At 56.4% G+C, this 27730-nt stretch overlaps 1 protein-coding gene across 1 annotated transcript in view; it reads right to left on the reverse strand.

The window, feature by feature from the left end:
- The window catches only part of CACNA1G (calcium voltage-gated channel subunit alpha1 G), a 60983-nt gene extending 36578 nt beyond the window's left edge, over positions 1-24405 (reverse strand). The window contains exons 1-9 of the mRNA XM_052658284.1: positions 24164-24405; positions 16994-17105; positions 16706-16839; positions 16217-16314; positions 13747-13906; positions 12962-13262; positions 12702-12794; positions 9675-10458; positions 7562-7938 (exon numbers count right to left, since the gene is read on the reverse strand). Coding sequence (XP_052514244.1) covers positions 7562-7938; positions 9675-10458; positions 12702-12794; positions 12962-13262; positions 13747-13906; positions 16217-16314; positions 16706-16839; positions 16994-17105; positions 24164-24405 — 2301 coding nt within the window. The remainder of the gene's footprint in view (positions 1-7561; positions 7939-9674; positions 10459-12701; positions 12795-12961; positions 13263-13746; positions 13907-16216; positions 16315-16705; positions 16840-16993; positions 17106-24163) is intronic.
- Positions 24406-27730: the final 3325 nt, after the last annotated feature.

Raw genomic sequence — 27730 nt, forward strand, 5'->3', positions numbered from 1 at the left:
GGCATCAAGGCTGCCAGGTGGGCAGGGCCAGCCAGAATGGCCTTGACTCTGCTCCATGACTTGCCTCAGGCTGGACTTGCCTCTGCCCATGATCTTCTGGGGGGAGGGAGGAGGTGTGCAAAATGGTATATTAAGAAGATTAAGCCACTGCAGCGGTGGCAGCCTGCGGACGGCTTGGAGTGACGAAGAGGCTGCGCGCGATTAGGGGATACTGCAGCGGTCCAGGCAGGAGGCCTGAAAGCCGGCTCTGACAGACAGGGACGTGCCTTTCGCAGGGAGGGTGCAGGCAGGGACAAGCCCAACCAGAACTGAGGGGAGTCACTCTGGCCCTGCCAGATCCTCATCCCCTGCCTCCTCTGAGGCCACCTGTTCCTGGGACCCTGGAGTCTCTGCTCCCCAGTTCTGGCTCCTCGGCTCACCTCACCTCTGTTTTTGACAGTTCTGTGCCACTTTCATAGTCAAAAGAGGTGGTGCAGGTGGGCCGCAGCGATGGGGCAAGGGCCACTGGGTCAGCGGGACCTCACCCCTTCTCCTCCTCCAAGGAGGTGTGGGAGGTCAGGGGACGCCTGGGCAGCAGGAGGTTGCTAGGAGACCTCACAGGCCTCATCACACAGATCACGGCCTTGCTCTTCGTCGTCCCCCTGGGGGGGCCTCCCAGCATGTTTTCTAGCCCTTCTAGGCCCCTTGTTAGGTGGCATTGTGCTTCAGCACCTCACACCCTGCGATGACTTTGCTCTCTCCCCATGGTCTCCTGTCAGCTCCCCAGGGCCACCCCAGGGGGACACACGGCTAAGCAGGCACAGGGCACCCGCAGTGCTCACTCGGCCTGAGAGAGCCAGCCCAAGCTTCTGTGGCTTAAACTTTCGAAGCTATGGCCCCTGCCCCTCATTCGGCTGTGCCACCTCTCTATCCAGTTGTGGTGGGCCATCTAAAGGCTGCCCTCAGGCCGCAGATCTCAGAGGGTTCCTGTCCAGTCCAGGTTAGTCCCCCCTCCCCCAAGCCCGCCTCATTGCTGCAACTGTCAAATTGCTGAGCTTTGCTATTTATGAACCGGTGCCGACTGGACAGGGAAATACCCTACTGGGGCCCCCGGGTTGCTCTGCGCCTGTATGCGTGGTCCTCATCATTGGGTCTCCATCTTTCACCCCAAGAGCTGCTTCAGATCTTCCTCCCCTGGGCCTCCATCCCACTTCCAACCTGGCCTCCTGCCTTCTGGGGCTTCACGTCCCCCCCAGACAGCTCTGCATCCGGCAACCTACTCGTCTCTCTTCCCACCCGGAAAGGAGCCAGGGCCTGCTCCACCTGGACCTTCACCCACCCCCTGGCTCCCCTGGCTCCATCTCACTCCATCAGCTGCCCCTGTTTCGTCACGTCTCCAGTATCCCTTCCCCTGCCTAAAAGCTGAAACCTTCACCTGGATCCAGGCCTGTTCACCCTTGAACCCTGGGCCCCACCACCCCAGCTCTCTCCAAGGACCCTCTTCCCAGTCTTCAACTTCTGGATGCCCGAACAATGCCTGGGCCTGCACTCGCCTCCCTGCCTGTGGCCACCTCCCTCTACTTCCCTGACTCTCTGCTGGCCATTTCCTGCCCTCTTCTCCCTCTCCCCTGCCATTTTGCCCTCAGGCCAACATTCCTCAGGGTTCAGCAGAGCCCACTTCCTTCCCTGGGCTCTCCCGCTTCTCCATCTCCTGCATTCCCGCCTTTCCGGCTGTCACCAGGGTATGGACCACACAAACCAATCTCCCTCCAAGCCTTGGCTCCTCACCCAGAGAGCCAACCCGCCCGACAGCCTTCCCAGGATGGCCCCCAGCCAGCTCAGATGCAGCACGGCCAAAACAAGCCCTCTCACCCCCTCTCCCAAACCTGTTCCTTCCCCAGCTTCCCGGCTCCATGGACTTCCCTCTCCAGGATTCCATCTTGCAACCTAGGAGTTATCTCGGACTTATGCCTGCTCTTCATCCCTCTAGCAGCAGGTGCCTGGGCCCACAGACCTTGCCAATGGAATGGCTGTGCCCCACCCACTAGCTCTGTTTCCCCTCCACCATCCTGGGGGCCCTCCTTGCCTCTGATCTGGATGATAGAAATAGTCTCTGGGTCCCACCCCCAAACCAGCCCACACCTCCTGGAAGCTCCAGCTTCAAGAGCACTGCTGGATTCATTTCGCCCCTGCTCAGATAAGTTGGGGTGGAGTGGGGGAGGCTATATGATGGTCCTTCAGAGCATCCCATGCCTCCCTGTGCATTCCCAGGCCAGGCTGCCAGAACTCTCCCCAATCCCTCCACCAGACCCCTCTGCTCCTGGCCTCAGCTGCCAGTGACACTTTTCTTTCAAGGCCACTCTCACAAGACACCTCCTTCAGAAAGCCCTCCAAAATCCCCGACCTGGGTGTGAACATCACTCCTCTGTCCCCAGAAATCTCCTTTACGGCATTTGGCATAATCAAGCAGAATGCCTTTTCTGCTGGAACCTAAGTTTCTTTGGAGCTCCTGGCACTTCCCATACCCCCAGTCTATTATTCTCTTCAAATGTGCTGTGCACAGGACGCACTCTCCCTGTTTGATGAATAGAGGGAGCCGTAGAGCCAGAGGATGCCCCCTTCAGCAGGCCACCTCCAGAAAAGCACCCTTCTCCCTCCCACGTGTAGAGAGCCTTTGAAAGTCTGGGGTCAGGGCAACTGTAAGAGATTGTCCTCCAAAGTCTTATTTGGCCTGTAGTCCCAGCTCCTCTGCAGGCCAAGGGCTCCTGGGAAGCCCAAGGAACAGGACAGGTGTCTGTAAACTCCTGTCCTCGAAGTCTGCACTGGGGTATCCATGTGTGTGTCTATCTTTTAGAGAGATGGCCCTGGCTTTTAACAGAATCCAAAAGGAGTTTGTGAATCCCCTCAAAGTTAAGACCTACCACATCTGGTCTCTTCCTCACCCTACCCCACCCAGCTTCCCTTGCCTTGAACAGCTGACCTCACTCATTTATAAATAGAAACCCTCCCTGAACATGTATCTAGAGTGACAGGATGGGCCCAGAGTCTGAGAAATGAGCAGAGGCATCACCTGCCCTGTCCTCTCGGGCCTGAAAGACTGCCTATTCTGGACCCTCCCTCCCTCTTCTCTGCAGCCCAGGATACCAGTGGGCTGTGTGCTCCCCCGCCCCCAAACCTGCTGTTGTCTCTCTTCTAGAGCATGAGGTTGGCTCCAACTCTCAGCAATCCAGAACTAGGAAGGAAGGTGATTACGAAGTTCCTGTGTCCTTAAGACCTCATCCTCCTGGAAGGCCTTGCCCCCATGCATACCCAGCCAGACAGGTTCCAGGGGACACCTCTCTTCTGCACTCCAGAGACACCCTGGGCATCCCACAGGCAGTTTGTAAGCAATGCCATCCAGCCCCAATGTGCACAAGCCCCAGTGCTCCTCCCAGAAGCAGAAACCTGGGTGTCATCCTTGCTGCCACCTCACAAATATCCAACTGGAGTTGAGTTCTGCAGATTCAGCCACTGCCAGCTCTTCCCAGCATGCTTCTCTCTGTCTCCATCTTCCCAGCATGCTTCTCTCTGTCGCCAGGGACACGGTATACGAACTGGCTGGGTTATGGCAGTAGCCCTCTCACTGGCCTCCCTGCCTCCTGTCTCTCACTCCCTTCTGCTCCCCACAGGGCTTCTGGTACAATACAAACACATACCGTGGACTTGCTCAAAACCTTTGTTGGCACCTATCACCTTCAGGGTAGAATCCAAACTCCGTCCTATTCCTCTCAGGACCTGGCTCTGAGGTTTTTCCAAGCTTATCTCTTATTGTTTGCCATCCCAGCCCCAACCCAGTGCCCAATTCACTCTGAACTCCTTATAAATCTCTCTGTTTTGGGGTCTGGTGCTTCCGGTCCTCCCCTATGCTATGCCCTATTCTCCACCCTTTGCTAGCTACATCCCACTTTCCATTCAAACTCAGCTCCCAGGTCATATCCTGCGGAAGCCCTTCTTGAATCCTTTCCCCAGGCTGGGTCACGGGCGACTCCTCTGAGCATCCTTTCCCAGCAGGCACTACATCGAGTAAGTGTGACTGCTTATCTGTCATGGGGTCTTTGAGAGGAAGGATGGAGTGCCTTGGCCCGGTGTTGTACTAGAGCGTCTGGTTATGCATGTCTCTTCCCAACTCCACATGCAGTGACATCACATTAGGAGTTAGAAACCGGCCACAGTGGGAGCATTTGCACCATGGAAATTGGTGAACACTGCAAATACCACAAATCAGTACCTTTTTTCCTTTTAAAGGGCTGGTTATTAAACATTTAGTAGCATGCCACTGCTTAGGCCCAACTCTGATGCCCAGAAAACGTGTGTGGAATGGATGGATAGACAGATGGGTAGTTCACAATTTCCCTGTTCCAGGTTCTGCCCCCTGGTGGGCAGGGCACACACATGCCTACCCTCTATCAGATTATATTTCCGACCTCAAGTCAGAGTCCTGCTCCCTTCTCAGAGTCCTGTGTCTTTGTCCTCACCAGTCTCTCTGTATAAACCAGCCCTGCCACTTTGCCACCAGCTGTGGGGTTAAGGGGTGGGGAAAGCAGGACGGTGTGAACAGCATAGGGTCCACCTTGGGGAGGGTGGGGTATGACAAAATGAGTGCTTCCTCAGTCAAGGGCTTGGTAGAATGCAGCTAGGGTATCTCTATTCTTGACAGGAAAACCGAATGAAGGGTAAAGTTGGTGACGGTGGGAGAGGACAGGGCTGGAAAGAGGGTTGGGCTCCTCTTCCAGGGAAGCACCAGCAACACCCTCACCAGTGCCCCTCAGTCTGATCAATACCAGGATCGATGGACACAACTGCCTTATTACGAGCGCCGCGGGGAAACCATGAGCCTCTGGCCTCGCCTCGGTCAGCAGCTGCAGACGCTCTTCCTTGCTGTGTCTCTCAGCTCTCTTGCTCAGCTGGCTCCTCCTCTCCTCCGTTTGAGGCTCCATCAGAGCCTCTGTCTCCCGGTCACTGCCCAGGCTGTTCCTGTTTGCACCCAGGTCTTAGCCTGTCTTTGGCTTCCTGTCCATGACTATCTCTGTCACCCCTATATCTCTGTGCCTCCGCTTGTCTCTGCCTCCTCCCCTGAGTCTCCATCTCCCTCTCTATATCTCTGACTGTCTCATCTCTGTGTCCCCCACCCCCTCGCCCCCTGCCCAGGCCTCCATCCCGCTCTCTCTGCCCTCATCTCCCCATCTCTGTCTCTCCCTTTCTCTTTCTGTGTCCCTCTGTGTCTCTGTCTTTTGGCCTCCATGCCTCCTTGCACTTTTCCCTGCCCCCACCCCCCAAGCCTGCTCAGGCTCCAGGACCCAGATGGCGGGACATTCACGCCACAGTGCCTGTAAGCACAGGGCCGTGGCTGCTTCTGGGATTTTCTCCCACTCCCGGCCCCTGAGCCTGCTGGGCCGCAGTCAGTCATCTGCCTGGCCTGCTGGGGACTCCCACTCACCCCATGGGGCCCTTAGCAACCAGGTACTGGGACAAACTCCTCCCTGGAGCAGACACTGTGCCCCCACTGAGTAGGACTCCCTGCTGCTGAAGGCTTCAGAGGCTGTCCCCCGCTCGCCTCAGGAACTTGGGTAAGGAGATGCTGCAGTCGTCCCTGACTTATTGCTATTATTTCTTCCCCAAGGGGGTGTCTTTCTGGATGTCTAACTGAAAGCCCTCTTGCTGCAGCTTCATCTGGCCTCTGTCTCTGTGACTCAGCTTCTTTCCAGCCTAGTCAAATCCTCCATCAGCAGCGGAGGAGGCACCCCCTGGGGAAGGGGCATCTGACCATGGCGAGAACTGGGGTGAGGGAGAGGAGGCTGAGGTTCAGGCCTGGGAGCTGGCATAATGGGAGATTAGGAGCTGCCGTTACCTGGATCATGCCCCAGCCAGCCTAGCAGAGCAGAGCACCACTTCCCCAGAGGTTGGCTGAGCAGGCGTGAGCACACACACACACGCCCCATGCAGCCAGATACAACACACCCACCAAAACGCCACTGCTGACCCTGCAGCCAGTGTCCGGCCCCACCTCCACTTCCCCCCACCTTACCCAAGGTGGGACCCAAGTCGCCCACACTCTCTGCTTTCCCTACCCCAGGAAAGGAACAGGGTATAGCCAGTTGGGTGGGGGTCACTGACACAAAAGGAAGGGGTGTCAACATGGTATGATGGTGATGGGGAAAGGGTTGGGGCTGGGGTGCACTCGGCTGGACAGAGCAATCAGGGTAGGAGCTGAGTGGGGTAGATGGTAAGGGGATTCAGAACCCCCTGAAAAGTGAACCTCACATGTTTGCTCCAGCCTGGGTTTGGACCTAGGATGCCCCACCTCAGCTGAGACTGAGTGCATTCCCTGCACTCCTCGGTGGGCACTCCTCCCCGTGGCTACCCCGCCCCTGCCACAGCGTGTGTGCATGCACACATGTGTGCGCCCAGTCCACACCTCTGGCTCCCACATGCTTCTGCCCAGGAGTTGAGGGGTTGGGGCAGTGCCTGGCTTCCGTCTACACCGGGTTCTGGCAGCGCTGACTCTCCCCCAGCCCCAGAACAGTGAGAACACACAGAGGAGAAGAGCACAGAAGGACCTGGGAACCACAGCGCCTGCTTGCTGGCCTCCCTCCTTCCTCAAGAATGCACCAAGGGGGGGACCTCGAAGGCCAAACCAGGGGAAGGGCTGACTTCTGAAAGATATCCTGTGGGGGATGCAGCCACAGCCAGTTGTGAGGCCCTATGATACCTGCTCCCATCTCCAGTGTGGGAGTGGGGGGGTCAGTGGGGTTCCCCAGGACACCCCTTCTGTTTCTGCACAGCTCTGAGAGAGAAAACAGCCTCTTCCCCGCCTCAGCCCAAATCACATTGCTTGCAGCTATCGGCCCCACAAAATAAGCCTGCTCGCTCTTCCACATGACAGCCCTTCAAATATTTGAAGACAGCTCGCCTCTCCCTGCTGAGCCTCCTCTTCTCCTGACTAAACATCCTGGTTCTTAGAATGATTCCTCAAACGCGAAGGTTTCAAGTCCCCTCACCATGCTGGGAGCTCTCCTCTACCCAGCAGCGCCCTCCCCACTCGCAGCAGGGCTCTCAGAACAGAGGCCCGAAGCAGATGGCCACCCTCTCTACCCTCCCCAGGCGCCGGCTCCAGGCGTCCACTCCTCACCTTTACCTGCACAGCCCCCTCCTGCCACCAGTCAATCACACCCCTAATTACTGAGTCAGGTGAATGCCAGCGGGCCCCACCCACCCCCATCTATGACTTGTCCTTCCAAAAAGGTCTTGCCCGCATCTGATGCTCACCACTCATTTATATCCTTTAAAGCCCACCTCTTCTCAGAACCGTTCCGATAAAACACACCCAGCTCAGACCCTGCCCCTGGGCAACCTCCACACTCCGGGACTGCGTGACATTCACTGGCTTTCATCCTCCAAAGAGTTCCCACGCATCGGTGCAGCTTCCTTTTGTCCTCCTGGCCATGCAGGCTGACAGCACAGAGAGGAAACTGAACCCAGGGTGGGAGGAGAGGAAGACAGAGGATCCCCAGCCCCGAGAACCACGCCTTGCCCATGCCCCTACCTGCTCGTGGTATTCGATGCCCATGCTGAGCGTGTTGACCAGAATAGCAATCATGATTCCCCGACCAAAGTACTTGCTGTCCACAATCTTCCGGAAGGTGTCACAGATCAGCCTCCAGAAGGCCAGCACAGAGTTGGGCTCCATATCCAGCCCCAGGCTCCGTCGACGCCGACTGTGGGGATCCCGCAGGTCGCCATGCTGAGCATCTTGCGTGAACTCATAAACCGCCTCACTGTCTGAGTCAGGCAGCTCGTGGCCAGCGAGCCCCACCTCCCCTGCCCCGGTCCGGGCACAGTAGGGACAGCTGTCTGGGCCACAGGCTCCGCTGGCCGCCCTCAAGCAAGGGCTGGAGATCTTGCAAGAGCTTTGGCAGGTGCCTGGGACAGGAAGGTAGAGGTTAGAGGCTCCAGGCTTTCCTACTTGGGGTGACCTACCCTCAGCATGTATATAAAATGAGTGGGGGAGTTTGGAGTTCTTTCAGTGGTGGTACTAGGCACTTGGTGAGCAAGGGTACTGAATGACCTGCAATGTGGGTGATCCTGAGCAATAGAACGCCCCCAAATGCCAATAGCATCCCACTGATAGTCACTGCTGGTTGTCTTCAGGTTTGGACAGCCTTACATATTCATGTATGTTCTCACGCCAGACACTTGCACTTGTGCAGTAGAGACATACTTGCATACACACATGTACTGTGTACACACACATACCATTTACAAGTCATATATACATGTAGAGCCAAACACAGGTATACACAGATCCACACACATCACACAGTACATGTGTGCCAGGCATGTGCACACACGGTTGTGCGTGCACACTAAACAGAGCACCACCCTGTGCGTGCGCACACGCACCTACACACAGCAGACGTGTGGACACATGCATACATGAATACCCGACATGTGCATGTAGATGGCACAGACACACAGTGGCCACCTTTACGCATACACGCACACACCAGACAGCAAGTGCGCACAGACACAGTGACCTATCCCAAGACACCAATGTCCGTTTAAATCCAGCTTTGATCACAGACTGAGAGCTGCGAGGAACCTCAGAGACCAACCAGGTAAAGCACAGATGTGAAGACGCGTGGCCTGGGGCCCAGCCCTTCCGCCTGCGTGCAGGAGGACATCGGTAAGCACCACTCACAGCTGTGATGGTCCCGGCCCTGCCTTTTACACAGAGGGAAACAGAACCATACGTGTGTGTGGCTGGCTGGCGCCCCTTGGCAGGATAATAGAGGAGCTGGCATAAGAACCCTTCCCACTGTGTTCTGTGATGGCACCTTCCTGTCCAGCCCACATTCCCACATAACAGCCCACAAATATGCCACTTCTCCCACGTGCCACATTCTTCCTGAAGCACAGGCCCTGGGCTTTGGCTGCTGTGAGTCTCTAGAGGAGGGCTCGTCACCCTTGCCTGACTGGGGGACACCCCAAGGCACAAGCATTTCCCTTCCCCACAACAGTGGGTATTCTATCCCTCAGTCTAGAGGCCTCTGAGGACTTGCTGCACCAAGCCCCACGTCTCTGCACGGGGACAGAGTGACATTTGTATTTACATGAGTCCCCTTCGCATGGGGCATGGGGCTCACCGTGGTCATACACCATTTTCCCTTCTGAACCTGCAACAAGGACTATAGCGCATGGACCTCAGAGTCAGAGGGCCCTGACTCCACCCCTCGCCAACGACAGCACCTTGGGCAAGTCACACAACCTCTCCAAGCTCCTCCTCATCATCAGTAAAATAAGGGAAGTTTATCACTTAAACTGGTAAGAAGACCCAGTGGGGTTTTGCCTGTGAAGCATGCGACAGGCACATAGCAATCGTCAACAATTGCAAACGGCATAGAGCAGAGCATAGGTGTTTGTTACACACAACTATTGCTATCGTTACAATGTAGGAATTACAACTACCATTTTAAGAGATGAGAAAATTAGAGCTCAAAGAAGTGATGTGACTGGTTGAAGGCCCCAAGGCCGAGAGAGGCAGAATGGGAACCCAGGCCCCATCCTTCTGACTCCAGATCCCCTCATCCTCCCTCGGATAGGACATCACCTGGTCCCCGGGTGAGGGGCACCAACGTGCCTCCACCCAGAGTTCTCACCTGTGCTCTGGGTCTCCAGCAGCTTGTGCATAGAGCTGTAGGGCCTGGGCGGGATGTTGAGGCTGGTGAGGGCAGTGGGTCCAGAGGCAGGAGCCACCTCCATTAGTGCCTTCTCTTTGAGCATCTCAGGTGGGGGGCTGGTGTGCACGGTGGGGTACACCTTCCCACCGTCCACAGTCCTGCCCGATGCCTCCGATGGCGACCTGGGAGGGGGTGCCTGGCAGCGGAGTGGCTCCAAGTGGCAATCAGCATGGTAGAAGCTGTGTACAGCCTCTGCTCCCCCGGGAGGGCCCCTGGAAAGGGCAGGTGTTGAGGGCGGTGGCAGCATGAGCCGGCGGGACCCACTGGCATCTCTGTCCTGGATCTGTGGGCTGGGCCGGGGGGCCCGCAGAGTCCCATTGCCCAAGTGGTAGTGGTGGTGGTGGTGGTGGTGATGGTGCACCAGGTGGTGGACGGACGGACGGCGGTAGGGGCGAGAGCAGCTGCCGCTGGGCTGGGGTTCCTGGCCCCCACGGGGCGCTGGGCTGCTCAGCAGGCCAACCCGCACGCCTGCTGCCCGGGAGACCTGGGCCAGCCTTCGGGCTGCTTTCCGGAGGATATACACGAGGTACTTAAGCAGCTCCTCATAGCAGCTGCCGGGCTCGGAGAAGCTGGCTAGGGTGCTGGCGTTGGAAAGGAATCTCACGCGCTGCTCCCGCATCAGCTGGCTTTCCCGCTGCTTGGTCTCTGAGAACTGCGTGGCAATCACCACCAGGCACAGGTTGATCATGAAGAAAGAGCCCACCTATTGGGGTGGGGACAAAAAGAGGAGACAGCCTGAAGGAAAGGGAATCACAGCGCATGCTGCCGAGTACTGAGCACTTCCTAGGTGCCAGATACTAGGCTCATAATTGTGCAAGCATCATCCTGTTTCATCATCCTGACAGTCTGAAGAGGTGACACTTCATTTTTTTTAAGAGGCGACACTTTTATTATCTCTATCTGACAAGTGAGGAAACAGGTTCAGAGATGTTGAGGAATTTCCCCATGATCATTCAGCACAGTAAGGCTAAGACCTGAACCAACCTCTGTGGAATTCCAAGGAATTGCTATTGATCATGAGGTTACTGGCAAGGATATCTCCCAAATTCCCCGCCCCTAAACAATCCCATCGTCCGAGATCCTGAGCACCCCCCTTCTCACCTTCCGTTAGGAGTAGAGAAGGCTATGGAAATGAATGCTATCTGGGGGACATGGGTTTTCACATTGGATTGAGCTTTTGAAATTCTGGCAAAAACACCATTTACAAAACTCTTGCTTCTAGTCCCAAGTCCTACTGTGTGACCTTGAGTAAGACCTTTAACCCCGGGGCCTCAGTATCCTCATGACCATTGGCCTTGCCTGTATCCCTTTTGCAAACCATGTCTCTCCTCTCCCCAAGCTGGGTGACAGGCTGACTCTGAACCCTGCAGACTGGCCTGGCTGCCACTCTGACCTGACCACACTGTCACGTCTGCACTTCCATACCTCAGACCCCACTCCCCCACCCCCACCCCGGGCCTCTGGGATGCCAATTGCTTGGACAATGACCCAGAATGAAAGTAATGAATATTTATGGTGAAAGGCAAATTTTTTTTTTCTAGATTGTGTCCTAGTAATTATGATAATTAGCTTCACTAGTGTGATTCCGGAGAGCTGTTTGGAAAGATTTTTCATGGGGTGTGGGAGGGTGGAAACAAGGTCCTTTACCTCTCTGTCAGCTTCCCTCCCACTCCCCAGGCTCAGAGAGAGCCGAATGGGGGAAAAGATCACAGACCACTTCCCAGAGGTGCTAACCTTGCTGCCCAGGTGACGGTGGGGAGAAGGGAACAGGCCCCAAGCCTGGCTACTTTTCCCCAACAGGGACGATGGGGGGCGGGGCCGCTGTTCTTTCTCAGGGACCCCTCTCACTCACCAACAGGTCTTTATTCTGTCTCCACCTCTCTCTGGAGCCTAAGTCCTGAGTAGATCTTCAGCTCTTTCTCTCATCTTTCTCTTATCTGTCTTTCTGTCTGGCTATGTCACTGGCCTCTTGGTGACATGGGAAAAGGGTTGGATTTGGAGGCAATAGCCGGGGCTGAATGCTCAGCTCCAGCAAGCCTGCCCTCTGGAGCTCAGAGTTCTTGTTTGGAAGATGAGGCCCACAGTCCCTGCACCTGCCACCTCACAGGGAATCTGAGGACGAAGCGGCAGCAGATGTTACAGCACCCTGCAGCGGCAGCGCTCAGCCCAGCGAGACTAAGCCAAAGCACATTCAAAGCGCATGACTGGGTCAGGCGGATGAGGAAACATCAGTTTCCTCATCTGTAAAATGGAGATAATGACAGGACCCTAGTGAGGATTAAATGCACCAGCACATAGAAAAGCACTCCGAGCAGGGGCTGGCACATAGTAAGTGCTCAATAAATATTAGCTATAAGTGGTAGCAATTAAATTATTAATCATGGTAGTGATTAAAACCACTAAATATTGCTACTTTTGCCTCTGTCTTCTGGCCTCATAACGTCTTGGAACTTCTGAGCTGGAACAACAGATCACACAGTGTTTCTCAACACCAAATGATGGGAATTTGGAGTGGAACAATTCCTTGTTTGCAGGACTGTCATTTCAAGGTGTCTATTATTTACCTCCTGCCTCCCAGCAAAATGCCAAAAGTGCTCCCCCAGTCCTCATAAAAAACAGAACCACCCTTTGCATTTCCAAGTAGCCCCTAGGAGAGGTGGCATCACCCTGGGTTGAGAACCACCCATTTTACTGATGAAGAGACACATGCCCAGGGTAGGGCTGGGGGCTTCATGGGGAATGACTTGCTCAAGATTTTAAGTGGTGACGAGTGGCAGGCCTTGACTTTGGATTTCCTTCTAACTTCCCATAACAGGCACCCTCTGCCTGCATCTCTATGAGACTTGCACTGAGAGCTAGGACTTCTGACCAAGTCCCCTCTCTGGACTCGCCCTACCCATTTCCCCGGCATCCTCCATCCCCACAGGAGCTTGAGCAATCACTCACAATGATGAGAAGGATGAAGTAGATGAAGTTGTAGAAGGAGTGAGCATCCATGACAAAGTACATGATGTCGACCCAGCCCTCCAGCGTGATGACCTGGGGAGGTTGCAAAGGGGCAGGTTATTTCCGGGCCCCCTAGAGTGGCCTGCAGTCTCCTCTAGAGGCCCTGATCCCAACTCAAGCCTGAGGATGACTACTCCAAGCCGGGACTGTGTCCTAGCACTTGGGCTCTGGGAACTCTCCCAATGCCCAGGCTACCCCACCTGGAAGATGGCGATCCAGGCGTAGCCAATGTTGTCGAAGTTGATGGCACCCTTGAAGGGGTTGTGCTCCCCCGCAGAGCAGTTGGTGTAGTACTGGTTCCAGTTCACGCAGGTGGTGTTGCTGGAGCTGTTGTAGGCCTCGTAGTCCAGGCCGCAGGGCGGCCCGCCACCCCCGTCTCCGCGCAGCGTGGGCACGCTCCTGCAGGAGCGCATGCCGTTTTCACGAGGCTGGGAGCAGATGAACGGGTTCTCATCCTCGTTCTCAGTCTGGTAGTAGCGCTCCAAGTCTACGCTCAGGGGGCTGAGGAGCAGACAGGAATGAGGCTGAGACCAGGGTTTTCAGGGGACAGGGTCCAGGAAGGGAGAGCTGGGTGGATGCACTGAGGCACACAGGGCAAGCACTAGGCAGGGGCAGGGGTTTGTGGGTGCGCATGAGGGGTGCCGGGAGCACACAGATTGAGGGTGAAATTCCAGAGTCAGGATATGGGAAGGCTCCATTCAAGGGCAATGGTTCTCAATGTGGCTGCACTTTAGGCTCACTGAGGAGCTTTTAAAAATTCCCACACCCAGGCTGAACCCCATACAAATGATATCAGAATGGGGAGCCAGGGAACCCAGGCCTTAGCAGTGGTCTCAATTCCCCAGGTGACTTCAGTGTGTAGCCAAGTTTGATCGGCAGACACATCATTAATAACAGAACAGGTATGTCACCAGCAACAGGGACTGAGGGAGGTCCCAGCCCCACAGTCACTCCCAGGTCACCTCCCCGCCCATGTGCCACTCACAGGCTGAAATTCTCAGGCAGGAAGCATCGGTTACGAAGCAGTCCTGCCCACAGCTGGACACCAACGATGCCGAAGATGAAGAAGACGAAGAAGCACAGCAGCAGGACGTTGCCCAGCATGGGCAGCGTGTCCAGCAGCAACGTGACGAGGATGCGCATGCCTGTAGGGGCAGAAGGCACGCTGGGGGTGCCAGGCTGGCCGGGCTAGGCTGGCTGCCACAGGCCTGGCAGCACTCCCAGAGAGGACCCACCGGGGCCTCCGAGGCTGAGGCAGCCCGGCTCAAGCTGGAGGGAGACCAACAGACAGTGCCAACTCTGTAGGCAGCCCTCACAGCCCCTAACCCCTACCCACTCTCCCTCTCGGCCCACCCACACCAGTCAGGGCACAGTACCACCAAGGAAGGGCAGAGTGGCCACAGTGTCCAAAACAGTCTCCAGCACCACATCCTACCTAACTCTCCTAACATCATCACACAGCCGATACCATCATCCGCAATTTGCAGATGAGGATCAAGGCTCAGAGGACTGGCATGACTTGTCCAATATCATAGAGCTGCCAAATACAGGTGCCAGGACTTAAAAACCAGGTGCTCTGCTTCCGTATCCCACTTCGCAGCACACACACACACACACACACGCACAACACACACTCCCATCCAACTTCTTTCTCTCATCAGTCATAATCACCTGACCCCAAAGTCACTGGGGAAACCAAGGCAGAGAACTCCAGCAGGGATGTTAGCTGGGAGGAATTTCCCTCTGAGAAACAAGCCTTCAGTGGGGACCAAGATGACCTGCACTTCCCCACGGTTCTGAGCCCCCTTCCTGAGTCTAGCCTCTGCCTGGTCCAGTCTCTCACATCAGGACCTGAGCAACCTGAGGCTGTTTTCTCAGGTGGCCATTTGTTAACAACCTCTTCCACAGGGAAAGCCTCCACAAACCTGCCCCCTAAGATGCTGTTAGATATGGCCCACCTTCCCTACTCCAGATTTAGGATATCAAAACCAGCTAATGGGCTTCCCTGGTGGCACAGACGGTAAAGAATCCACCTGTAGTGTGGGAGACCTGGGTTCGATCCCTGGGTTGGGAAGATCCCCTGGAGGAGGGCATGGCAACCCACTCCAGTATTCTTGCCTGGAAAATCCCCACGGACAGAGGAGCCTGGCAGGCTGCAGTCCACGGGGTCACAAAGAGTTGGACATGACTGAGCGGCTGAGTACACACAGCAAACTAGCCCCTAGGCCACCAAGCCCTTGTCAAACACACAGACCTCTAGTGACTAGTTTTGACCCCTAAAGTGCCACTCATGTGCCCTAAAGTGCCACCCCCTGACCCCTCCAGGGAAAAACCTTCTAAGCAGCTGCTAATTAACCCTCCTGATGACTACAGCAGCCCACCCACCCCACCCCTCCCCCCCGACCAGCCCAGTTTTCTCATTCAGTCACTCTCCCTTCCCCCAACCCCAGCTCCCTTCAGCTTCTCTGTGCTCCAACTGAGATCAATTCCTCAGGGTTTGCATTAAGGGAATTACACTGGTAGTTAGAGGCCTATAAATCTGCCAGCCATCACCTGGAGTGGGAGAGAAGAGAAGGCATGCCTCTGTCTGGAGATCGCGTTAACACCAACATACCTCAATGCCTGGAAGACACACTGAGCACCTCTGCCCACCCCGACGCACACACACATCCACACAGAGGCACGTGTGCACAAGCAGCAAAGGGGGCTACTGCTCCAACAGACACAGAGCCCCAGAAGCATGCCCCCACCCACCCCACTGGGACAGCAGCAGAGACCATCTGCAGTTTGTGTAGGCTGCGGAGTTGCGATGGGGGCCTGAGCAAGGGTGGGGGGCGGGATGTGGGGGGAGCTGGAGCTGCCAAAGCCTGGCTGGCTCAGAAACCAATGCGGTTTAATTTAGATAATGGTCCCGGCAGTCAGTTGCTGCAGCGGCTTGGAAGGGGGTGGAAAGGGACATAGGCGGGAGGATGAGGCATGGAGCGGCCTTGTCTTGAGAGAAGCCATGCTCAGTGTGGCCACTGCGGTTCCAACAAAAACCAGACTGCATGAGATGTGGCTCTGGCTAGAAAAGGCTATCCCACTTTGCACCCATTTCTCCTGGCCTGCCAGCTCTCTACCCTGCTCCCACCCAGCCCTCTTCCACTGGAGGGAGGGTAGTGTAGCTGAAGGGAACAGGTCATCTGAGGCCTCCTGAGACTAGGACCTAAAGTCAGGCTGAAATGAGGGGGAAGAGCCTTTCCAGGCAAATCTCACAGTGCCACAGCCGGTATGGGGGCTCCCTTTGGCTCCAGTGGCCCAGATTCCCACTGAGCCCTTCTCTGAGGGGGTCTGCCTCATTGTGCCAGACCCTGATGAGGCCTGTGAGTGGCCAGGAGGTAGGGGTGGGATCTGAGACTTCCATATTTCCTCTTGGGGTTCCCTGTTCAGGGGCCGAGGGCTGAGGGGTCACTCACTGGGCACCCGGTTAATAGCCCTGAGGGGTCGCAGCACACGGACTGTCCTGACAGCCGAGAAGCTGACGTTCTGCAGGTCCAGCGAATACTCCAGCATCCTGCAGGGAGGGGGCCAAAGGGAAGCCCTTTGAGTCTGAGGCCACCATGAGGGTCAAAAGAGGTCAATGAGGAATCCTGCTGTGATGGGACAGGAATCCTCCCCTTCCACCAAGGGACCCTGAAAGGCCAGCTCTCTCCCTAAGGGCAAGGCCACCCTCAATCCAAGGACGAACTCATCAGAGACTGAACAGAAAAGAGTGTGGATGGAGGGGACCCTGGAGTTCAGAGAAGCGTGGGTTTGAGCACGATAGGCAGGGCAGCCCTGGACCCTCAGTGGACAGTGGGAGAGAGCAGTGCTGCAAGTGGGCAGGGGCTGGGGGCCAGGCCTAGAACCCTGGACCTGGGGAAGGGACTTAGCTGATCCATCACTCTTCCACTCCAGGCCCTCACCCTGCAATGACGATGAAAAAGTCAAGCCGGTTCCAAGTGTCTCCCAAGTAACATTTTTTCCCAAAGATGCCCAAGGCCACCATCTTCACCACCATCTCCACGGCGAAGAAGGCAAAGATGAAGTCATCAAAGGCCTGATATGGGGACAAAAGGCTGCTGAAACTGAGAAAAGGGTGGGCAAATCCCCCCCACCCCATCCCCACCCCCACCTCTGGGCTCAGGGCCTCTTGCAGAGTCAGGGTTATAAAGATCAGGAACTGCCCTCTCGCTCACCACACACGTGCTCACCTGCAGAATCCGGCAGCGCTGGGAGTCACAGGCGATGTCTTCACACGGCCGGAACATGCCCAAGGTCACACAGTTGAGAAGGATGACCAACATACTGATGCGCTCAAACCAGGTACCGAGTGGTCAAGGAAACAGCTGGCCAGGTGAAACCTGATCACCATCGTGTCCAAGCACCTCCTGCTCCTTGACCTCTCAACCCCATCTGAGATGTAGCCAGGTATGCTGGGAGGATGCTGGCCTACATATCATATTGGCCCCCAGGCCCAGACCCACCTTGGTCATCTCACCTCTTTGGACCCAGCTTCCTCTTCTTTAAAGTAGGAAAAGCCACAAATATCCTGACTATTTGCACAAGCCATTTAGGGGATAAAATCAATAGTGCTTGTTGGAAATGCCAGGCACTAAGAGTTTGCTGCTGAATCTGAATCCTATTCTCCCTACCTCCCAGGGAAGATGTGAGAAGCAAATGAGAAAATGTATGTGAATGTGTGACACAAACCTAAAGTCGGATTATGCCTGCCTTACAGTTTACCAAGCACTTTCACGGCATGCCACACTGGATTTTCACAATAGCCTCAGGAAGTATCTGAGCTAGAATAGATCACCTTCTTCTGCAGAACTCAAGGAAACTGAGGCCCACACAGAGTCATGTGCTGAAGGTCACGGAAGAGACCCAGACGAGACGGAGGTTTCTAAGTTTCTGATCTGGGATAGTAGCTTCCATAGCTGCTCAGGCTGCAAGGAAGCTGCTCAATGCTGTCGCGACCACACTGGCACCAAACTGACAGGCTGAGGCAGACAAGTGCCACAGGACCAGAGGCACAGGCCGCCTCTTCCCCATCGGCCCCCTGGCCTCTCAAAGCCCTCAGATGGCCTCCAGACACATTCACACGTCTAAGTAATGAGGACCCACTACATACCAGCCCCTGTACTGGACACAAGCCCTCAGCCTGGGCAGAGCGGACAGTACCGTGTAAACAGACCATGCCACCACCACTCCTTCTTAGGGTCTCGAGCAAAGCTCTGTTTTGCAGCAAAGGGGAGAGAGGTCTTTTTAAATGCTGAGTCTTTCCACATAGTGGATTTCATTAAGGGATTCGCTTCTAGCCCCTCAGCAGGAGAACGTACAAAATGGCTTCCAGACCTTAGAAAGTTCTGGGGATCGAGCTCACATATAAATGATTGAGCATCCCATTTTCTCAAGGAAAACATGAGAGGGGTGGGAAAGAGTAAAGAGGCTAGAAGCAAGCAGAAATGGGAGGCCAGAGGAAGGAGAAGGCCTCGAGGAGGAAGGTGCAGAGGGCGTCATGGCAGCCCACAGCGAGACCCAAGAAGCCAGACTCAGTGCAACAGTCAGCCCTGAGCAGACGCAATCTTCCCGTCATAACTGCACTTTCAGAGCTGAGAAGGCTTTGGCCGGGGACCCAAGAGCTTTCCTTGAAGCTGGTTCCAGCCATACCCCATCTCTGTCTTGAACCTCAGACCAGTCTCCCTCTCTGGGAGTCCACACTCAACCTCCTCCAAGCCCTCCTACCCGCTCCTATCACCCAGGCCCTTTTCCCTCAGACTCACATCCCTTTCCACTGACAGATACCCAAGCTTCCCAAAGCACTACAATTTTCCCAACCTTACATCCTCACAGGAATAAGAGTTAAAAAAAATTTCCAGGCTTTTGGGGTAAGTAGATGGAATGGGGAAATCAAAGGAGTGCTCTGTTTCCATGGAGCTGTTTTCCTGAGTAGAGCTAGAGCCCAGTGGATCTCTCCCCAGAATGAGGGTCAGCCAGGGGTCACCCTGGAATAAAGGGGACAGGGAAGGAGCTCCCTTGGGACCATCATCTGGAAAAGGAAGGACACAATTACCTTCCAGAACTGGCCTGCTTTCCCCAACATAGCCCCCTCCTCTCTTCTGCAGGGAAGAGGTTCTGGAAAGGACCCATATGAGCAGATGTCTCCACATGGGGGGGAGACGGGCAGTGCTCCTGGAAAGAGGAGCTCCTGGGACCCCTGTTTGGACCTCCCTAATGGCAGTGAGTCCATCACATCCTCTGTGCCCTTGTTTCATCTCCCTCACTGAGGCAGGGGCACTCTGATACATCCAAGCCCCTACACAGCTTAGAGTAGTGCCTGCCCTGTGGCAGATGATCAATGCATGGGAAGAATGAATGAACGAATGAACGGATCAGTCAATCAATATCCCTGCCTCGGAGCCAGATGTATCTCCCATTCATGTTTTCCTACCTTAATTGCTTCAACAGCGATAAATTAATGATAACTGGGGGTGGGGTGAGGAGAAGTGACACTGTAAAGGAGCTGTCCATCTTTCTATCCACACCATACACATGCTCATACTGAGGCTTCTTATAGCCAGAGTCTGCCCGCAGATAACCCCACCTCCAGCTCTTAACAATGGAAGCCCCTTCTTAAAAGCCCCCATAGACAATTCACCTTACTCCTAGGTACATCCTGCCACTCTCACCTCTCCCCTTTCCCTATAGATAAACATAAATGGAAAGTGGAAACCCCAAGGCACAGGAAAACTTGGGACAATCTTAACTGAGGAATAATTAATGGGGATGGGGTTTTTTTCACCCTTGTCAGGGTAGGGCTCATTTCCTTGAGAATATAGCCGTATGTCACTGTGTGATGTTCCTCTGTTGCCATAGCAACAGGAGGATGTGTCACCAGGTGGTGTGGATTTGTTGCCATGGTAACGAAAAGGACCCTTTCACATATGAACTCCCCTTACCCAGGCTTCTGTCTTATCCTCATGCAGGGAAGGGAAAGTGGGGAGACCCACAGGTTATCAGCTTCGGGAGGGGGGAACCATGTGACAAATCTCCATAGTAACCAGGGGAATGGGGGACACTGGTTGCCATAGTGACTGTGAGAGACCTGTGCAGTCACATGTCTACTGTTGCTATGGTGACTGACCGGGCTGGAGTGGATCCCAAAGGGGGAGGTGGGTAGGAGAAGGGAGGATCTTTCTTCTCCCAACAACCCACCATCAAAAGCAGAGAAAAAGGAAGTGCAGGGTGAGGAACCCCACTCCCATCCCTCCCCGTCTTCTCCCTCCAAGAAAAAACTAGAGCGTGTTATCTGCACAACTGAGTCTTCTCTGTGGGGCTTTATCTAGAGCCCTTGCCTAGTTAGGCAGCTATAAGAGAGAGGAAGATAGAGCTGGACCACCTCCAGGGGTATGGGGGCTCCGGGCAAGGCATGATTGAGAAGGGAAGCAGCCCCCTAGCTGTCCCATTCCCTGCTAGGAGCCTGCAAATCTGAGACTAAGGAGCACTAAAGAGGAAACTGGCCTGGACCCAGGAATCCTGGCCTCCTAGTACTCGTTGGGAAGGTGGGGTGCTTTTCTCATTTGGCCCTGGAGAGGCTGGTGTCTATGAGTTTCAGCATTCTCCAGGTGGGGTGAGACCTAGGGGCTCAGGAGCAGGGTTCCTGTTGGGAGGCTGAAGAGGGGATTCCCCCAGTCAACCCCCCCCCCACACACACACAAGCCTGTTTCACAGTGGTCTGCCCATCGCCTGTTCCAGAGTGTGGGTGTGTGGGGAGGGAGGTTTCCAGCTAAACTGAAAACTGCAGCCCTGAGAAAGGCAGCCAGCCCCACCCAGAGACAGAGACGTGAGACACGGGGACACAAGAGAGCCGGCCCGCTGGAATCTTTGGGAGGGAAAATAGGCCAGAAATCTGATTCAAATGTCTGTGACTCTGTGTGTGTGTGTGTGTCTGCGTGCATGTGTGTGTGTGTGTGTGTGTGAGCAGTTGTGTCTGTCGCCATCCTGGCTGAGGCAGGCAGGGCGGGGTGAGAGCTCGGGCAGGAGCAGGCAAGGGTGAAGGGGGGCTGTGTGGTTGGGATAATCCCAGGAATGGCTCCAACTGGCACTCTGGGTGATGGGGAGTCCCCCAACAGTTCAGAGGAGCAGAGTGTGTGTGGAGCCGGGAAGAAAGGTAGGCCTGGGACAAAAAGAGTGCGAGGGGGTGCTCTGGCCCTCTCAGCCTAGTTCAGTTCTCTAGCCCTGGCCCTTCTCCCCAGAACCCTCTCTGGAGGGCTTTGGGGTTGAAAATGAGAGGGGGGAGCTGGTGAGGAGATACGAAGAACACCTCCCTTCCATTTTCTCTGAGGACCAAAATGGAGACTTCTCCCTAGGGAAGGGAAGCGGGGGAACTTGGGACACTGGGATGGTGGCAAGGAGAGCTCCAGAGACTCCCGGTGCCCCCTCCCCTCCAGACACACACGCCCGCAGACACCCGCAGCTCACACACTCACACTCGCTTCTGGAAGCCATTAGGGCCTGCTGCCCAGGCCTCCCCCTTCTCCTCCCCCCACTCCCGGCAGGCTCCCTTCTCCCCCTCTGGCCCCCTTCCCACTCCCCCTCTCGGCATCCCAAATGCCAGCCTGTGATTTCCAAATGAGAAAAAGCTGTGCTGGGCTCTGAGCTTGGAGAAACTCCTACACAAACTTCCAGATGTGACACAACAGCCGAGAGGGAATGCTCAGGATCTCCTTCCCAGGAGGGGAAACGCACTCCCTCACACGTGAAGAAACACATACTGCAAAGCCCAACACACTCCCTTCCCTATAGCCTGGGAGGAGGGGGCCTTTCTGACTGCCCATGAAGCCCTGGTCTCCCCAGTACCAAAATATGCACTCCCAAGCGCCTCCTTCCTTTACTGTCACCCCTCCCTCACCAACACACACACACACACACACACACACACGCACACATTCACACGTACACCATGTCCCACCTGGGTCTAGATCCCCTCTCTAGGAAACCCGGTTTCCTAAAGAGGCTGAGAAGAATGCCGAGAAGAACCTAGCGAGCTTCAGTTCGTTCAGGGGAGGTGTCCTGTCCCCCAGGCCCAGAGGTGCAGCCAAGGGAAGCCTCGAGAATACCAAAAGGACTGAGAAAGATCGAGGTCCAAGAGTCATTCCAGAGCCCCTCTGATGAGAAAACACAGGTTTCTTTTGATACAGGATGTGATGAATATGCTGAGGGCACATTTGAAGCAGCTCCCTTGCCAAGAAATTGTTCTCCACCCATCCTCAGCCAATCCAGGCTTAGGGGCTTGTCCAGACCTAGTAAAGCTGATGCCCCACACCCCAGACTCCCACCACTAGAGGTAAGCTTGCCCCCCACTCCCAGGATGAGCACTGGGCCTCCACCTCTCTTTCCTCATTCCAGCCCTCTCCACTTGCCCTTTTCCAGACCTCCTCGAGGAAGAAACCTGATTCCAGACCATCCAATAGCACCTAAGATAGGGTAGATGGGGGAGATTCTGGCCAAGAGGTCTGCGGCTTTTTGGAGGGAAAGAGAAGATAAGATTTCTCTCTACACACATACCACCACCACCACACAACCCGGGGGCTCCTGAGAAGGAGGAGTTGGGTCTAGTGCTTTTTCACATTCGTGGAGAGGGTGGGTGATTAGGAGTGGAGAGGAGGGAAGCCCCAACACTGTTCTTTTTTAGAGACATTTGTTCCCCATCTCTACGACTGAGAAGGGACTCTGGGGTGGGGGGTGGGGAGCCCAAATGTGCCAGTTCAGCAGGTCCACCTTTGAGGCAACCCCCTTTTTCTGCAGAGAGAAAGGAAAGGGCAGGGGATGGAGAGAGGGTATGATGAGGGGAGCTTCCTAAAGACTCACAGGGTGCACAGGATGGGGGTTGGGGGGGAGACCCAAGCTCACATCTCTGCTTTGCGCACTAGAGGCAGCAGAGCTGCAGAGAGAGAGGGCGGCACCAAGCTCTCCCCCTCCCCAAAGCAAAGTCCCAGTTGGGCTCTCAACTGGTTACAGGGGAGAACTGACATCTCTCACCCTGGGTCTAAAAGGGCCTCTGAGCTGGGAAGAAAGCGCCAGGAGAAGCTGTCAAGACCAGGGATGGCAGCCCATCCCACTCCCCATTCCTTTCGGCAGTGGTGGGACTCACCCAGGAGCCAGGAGCTGGGCATTAGTCAAGCAGACTAGGGGCTAAGGGGGAGAAGCCATGGGGGTAAGGGGGCTGGGGCCTCCCACACAATTCCAGACAGGGCACAGGAGAGAGGGCAGTGCTAAACCTATCCTCCTGGAATGTGGGGCTTGCCTTTCACAAAGCCATCCAAGGAGCAGACATGAGGTGGTGGCCCTGAGCTTTCCTCAGGGAACCAGCTCAGTCTTACTGTCCCCCGTGCCCCCCACTGCTTTCTCGGAAGGCTGTGGTCTCCCATACCTGCTTTGCAGTCAGGCAGGAGTGCTCCTATAGAAAGGGGGTGGGTAACTTGGACCTGCTTAATCCCATCCCCCACTTGCCAAAGCTCTTGCCACAGTCTTTCCCTCCACAAGAAAAAAATCTAGCACAAAACTCCCCAAGCCAACCTTAAGCACCCCGCATTGAATAAAGAACTGGGGAGAAGGGAGGCACTCGGAGCACTGGGTTCCTACTGAAAGGGTCTTTACTCCGACTCTGGGTGCAGATAGCTCTCCTCCATCACATCTTGTTCTCATTCTGCGCCCCTGACATCAGCCGCCGCCGGAATCTCCTTGTTGTGCCTCCAACCCGCGGGGTGGGGGTTGGGGGAGGTTAGGACCTGGTCCCCACCCCCCCAGCATCTCCCTCAGGGTCAGTGAAAACGTCAGTCTCAAGGACCAGGTCGGGGCGGGGGTGGGGTGGGGTGGAGGAATTAGACCCTAGAATCCACTGCAAACTTTGGAGCTGGGGCAGGAGGGAAACCCAGGAGATTGCGGTACCCCCTCCCCCGTCCCCGCAGCTTCCTCCCCACCCCACCCCCCAAACTCGGAAACCAAACCCAGCTCGCTAACTGGCGGCGGGAGGAATAGAGCTCCCGGGCTCCCGAAGATTCCCACATCTGGAGGATGACGACCCTCCCTTGCCCACATCTGGAGAGCATCCAGCTGCCAACCAATGGGGGCACGTCGCCTCTCTTTTCCTGGCCTGGATCCCAACCCCTCAAGGAGGACTGAGGTGTGTGTACCGAGGTGGGGCTCGCCTGGGGTATCAGCCAAACCACTCTGACACCCCCTCCTCTCCCTAGCAGCCCCCCTCTCATCTGCCCATCTTTCAAGCTCACTTCTCCGACTCACCTGGCTTTTGGTTCCCTCAGGCGGTGGCCCGCCCCCCTGCGGACCCCCCAGCCCAGCCGTCGTGCCCCGGAGGATATGGGTTACAGACCGTGCGGAGACACCAGCTCCGCGGGCGGCTGTCCTGGCTCAAGTAGAAGAAAACCACCGGGGCCAGTGCAGGGTATGGCAGCCCCTCCGCCTCAGAGTCCGCGCTGCCGGGGTCCTTTTCCGCCGACCCCGGCCCCGGCCGGTCCCTGGCCCCCGACAGGTCGTTGAGCCGCATGAAGCTCCGGGGCTGTCCTGACTCCTCGGCGCCCGCTCCATCCTCCTCCTCGTCCATCCTCTGGCCAGCCGGGGCCCGGGAGGTTTCGAGAGGGGCTAGCGGCGCCCCTCAGAAAAGGTGTCCTCACGCAAGCGGGGGGCCCCGGCGGGGGCGCATCTGGGGGGCTCTAGGGTGCAGGCTGAGCCCCCGGGAGGGCCAGTTCAGCCCAGATCCCCCTGCCCGCAGGGGCATGCTGCCCGCCGGGCGCCGGGTCGAAGGGAAGCCCCGCCTGGCGCCAGTCCCGCTTCCCCAGTGCTTTTAGGGCCCCCCGGGCCAGCCGGCCGGCTCCCCCTCACTTTGTTCTGGCTTCTTCGCTTCGCGCCCAGGCTCCGGTCGCCAAATTCGGCGCTACCTTTGGCGAAGCGGCCCCAAGAGGGAGAGAGAGAAGAGGGCTGGAGCGGGGGTCCGAGGAGGGGCGCCCCCTCTTCCCGCGGCGCAGCTGGAGCAGGATCTAAGGGGTCAGCATCGTCCCGGCTCCGCGCCAGCGGCGGCGGGGGAGGGGAGGAGGAATCTCCTTGGGGGTGGGTTTGGAGGGGGTGGGGGGCGGCTCCTTCCTCCTCCCGGCGGCCGGCTCCCGGTCCAGGAGGGGCGGGGAGGTGACGAGGGGCCGTCCCAGGCGGGGGTGGAGGCGGAGATGCCGCCGCCGCAGCCGCCGCGGTGGCTGCTGCTGCCGTAGCTGTCGCCGGCGCCACTGCCTCCTCCTCCGGCCGAGACGCGGAGAGAGCAAGCGAAAGCGGCGGCGAGGAGCCGGGCGCACACCACAGCTGGATCCCTCACTCCAACTTCAAGCCTCGGCCCCGCCTCTCCCCAGCCAGCCTCGCAGCCAATGACCGCGCGCCGCCGGCCCCGAGCCGCACGTCCATTGGCCGGCCGGCGTGGCAGTGAGGGCGGGGGTGCCGGGGAGAGAGCCACAGCTGGAATCCGGTTCCCACCCCAAAGCCCGGGACCGCCCCTCTCCCCTCCTCTTGCCCCTGGTGTCAGCTCCAGAAGACCGGAGCCAATTAGACAGCTACCCAGACCGAACCCACTTTCCTATTGGCCGCTAAGGGCTCTGGGACTCTTCTGGAGGGAGCCCCAGGGACTCAAAAGTATTTGGAGTGGGGTCCTGGGATATCGTTGCGGGCCCCCGGGCATCCTTTGTCCAAGACCCCAGAATTGGACCGCAAAGGGAGGGCGGGGCTCAGCTCTGGGAGGGCCTGGTGCAGAAGGAAGCAGACGGCCCGGAGTGAGGGGTGTGACCAGGGTCCTAGAGCAAAACCTTGGTTAATCTCTCATCCTGGAGTTGAGCCTGGGAGCAGGACTGAGGAGGGGCGAGCGGAGCGGGAAGTCGGGGGAATAGGACTTCAGTCTGGGGGGCGCTAGTTAGGGAAACGGGCGGAGCCAAGGAAAGGTTGAAGCAGGCGAGGTCTGGGCGTGGTCTCTACCAACTTCTTGGGCTTGTTGGTCCTCCTCCCAGGCCCACTTTTGCTACTTTGACCCTAATCTCCCAACCCTAACCTGCTGACCTTGATCTCATGTTGACACTCCTAAGCTTCCGGAGAGGGCTTCGTGCTTGAACACATGGCCCCAGACAGGTCACAATGGACCCGGAGCCCAGATCTCTAAGAGCAACTGCAGAGAACGGGGATGTCCCTGCCCAGGGACTGGCAGGGGTCTGCAGTGTGTGGGAGGCGGCGGAAGCATAGAACTGGGCTTTGCCGACTCTTAGCCTGCAGTTTCACGAAGCCCCCATTCAGTGCCTCAGTTTCTCCTTCCCGAGTTCCAATATGCCTGTCTGCAGGAAGGCAGGTTAGCAGGGCTACTCTCCTCGCACATTTCCACCTTACCCCGAGCAGGTCCTCGAGGGTTTGCAGCGACTCACGCTCGCGCACACGGGCGCAGACCCCGGCCCTCACCCCGCCTCTCCCTCCTGAATCCTCCGGCTCTGTCGGCCCCAGGTCCCTCACGCCCGCAGCGCTACCCCTAAAGGTGGTGTGTACCCTGGAGCGGGATTCTGGGGTGAAGTGGGGCGGAGAGGGCATCCAGGATTAAGACGTCGGGAAGCGCTTTCCCACCTCTGCTGGAGGTAGACACTGCGCAACCAAGCAGATCAGTTAGCTCTTCTCTGGAGACTTCAGGACCGCTTACGCGCCACCGCCGAGAGGCAGAGGAATGGACTGGATGACCTTCCTACACCCGCCATCCCCCCACTCTCACCCCGACTCCCTGGCGTTTTTCCCTCTCCTAAGGCTGCGTCACCCACGCCTCCTGCCGAGCTGGGTGGGTGTCTCAGCTCCCTCCAGGGCGGGTTTCAGGGAATGCAGTGGGGAGGGCAGAGTGGTTGCTACCTTCTAGGTTGCCCTTTCGCCGAATCTGGCACCTAGTTGTGCAAATGAGGCCGGGCTTTTTGCATTTCATGCTAATGAGCAGGTCCCTGAAGAAGTGCCTTTCTCTCCTGGCGGGAGTCCCTGCTCTCATTCCGGCTTACGCCAGCGCCAGTGTTGAACTCTCAGTGGTCTTCTGGGAGAGGGGACTATTTATTACAGTATGCCCTCAGAGTCTGACACCTTTTTCCCTCTGGGCAGTTGGCAGTCTGCCTAGTTGGCTTGCCCTTCCCAGACAAGATCAGGGAAAGAGGCCCCACTCTAATCACCCCCTGCCCTTAACAAAGAAAATGAAGCCAAAGAGGCTTGCCCAGTCCAATGGTCAGGTTTCCTAAGGGTCAGCAGACCGCACACCTTTGTCCATCACCATCCTCTAACCCCCACCTCTGGGTTGAACTTTGTTCTAGAACATACTCATAAAGGGGGGCAGATAACATGCACTATCAGGGCAAAGCATCCCTGAGCTTGGGGCCACCTAAGGCATCCAGACTCCTCTGCAGGACACCAGGGGACTCTGACATCCCTATCAGAGATGCTCACTGTTGGTCTGAGTGCAGGAGGTAAGGAGGGAGGCAGGACCCACAAAGAAGGCAAAGGAAGCCGTGAAATCATCTTTAACTCCAAGCCTCAGCTCTGACATTACCTCCTCAGGGTGGCCTTCTTTCAGCAAGTATTTAGTTAAGTATTACAGTACCTACTAAGTGCCAAAGTGCCGAGGACACCGTACTGGGTCACACCAGGGTCTGTAATCTCAGAGGACTTGGCCCAGCCTGGGTTTATGTCTCTATTTATGGCAATGAAATGGTTGTATTCCCCTCTAGGCTCTATGTTCCTTGAAGACAGAGGCTATGTCCATTTTGCTCATCAATTTGGCACATAGTAAGTAGGTGCTTAGTAAATCTGTGAGATGAATAAATAACCTCAGGTAGACAAGGGGAATGGGAGGGGTAAGAAATTCCTTTCTCTGGGTCTCAGCAGGT

This window comes from Budorcas taxicolor, chromosome 19 (genome assembly GCF_023091745.1).
Source record: "Budorcas taxicolor isolate Tak-1 chromosome 19, Takin1.1, whole genome shotgun sequence".
NCBI classification, from domain to species: Eukaryota; Metazoa; Chordata; class Mammalia; order Artiodactyla; family Bovidae; genus Budorcas; species Budorcas taxicolor.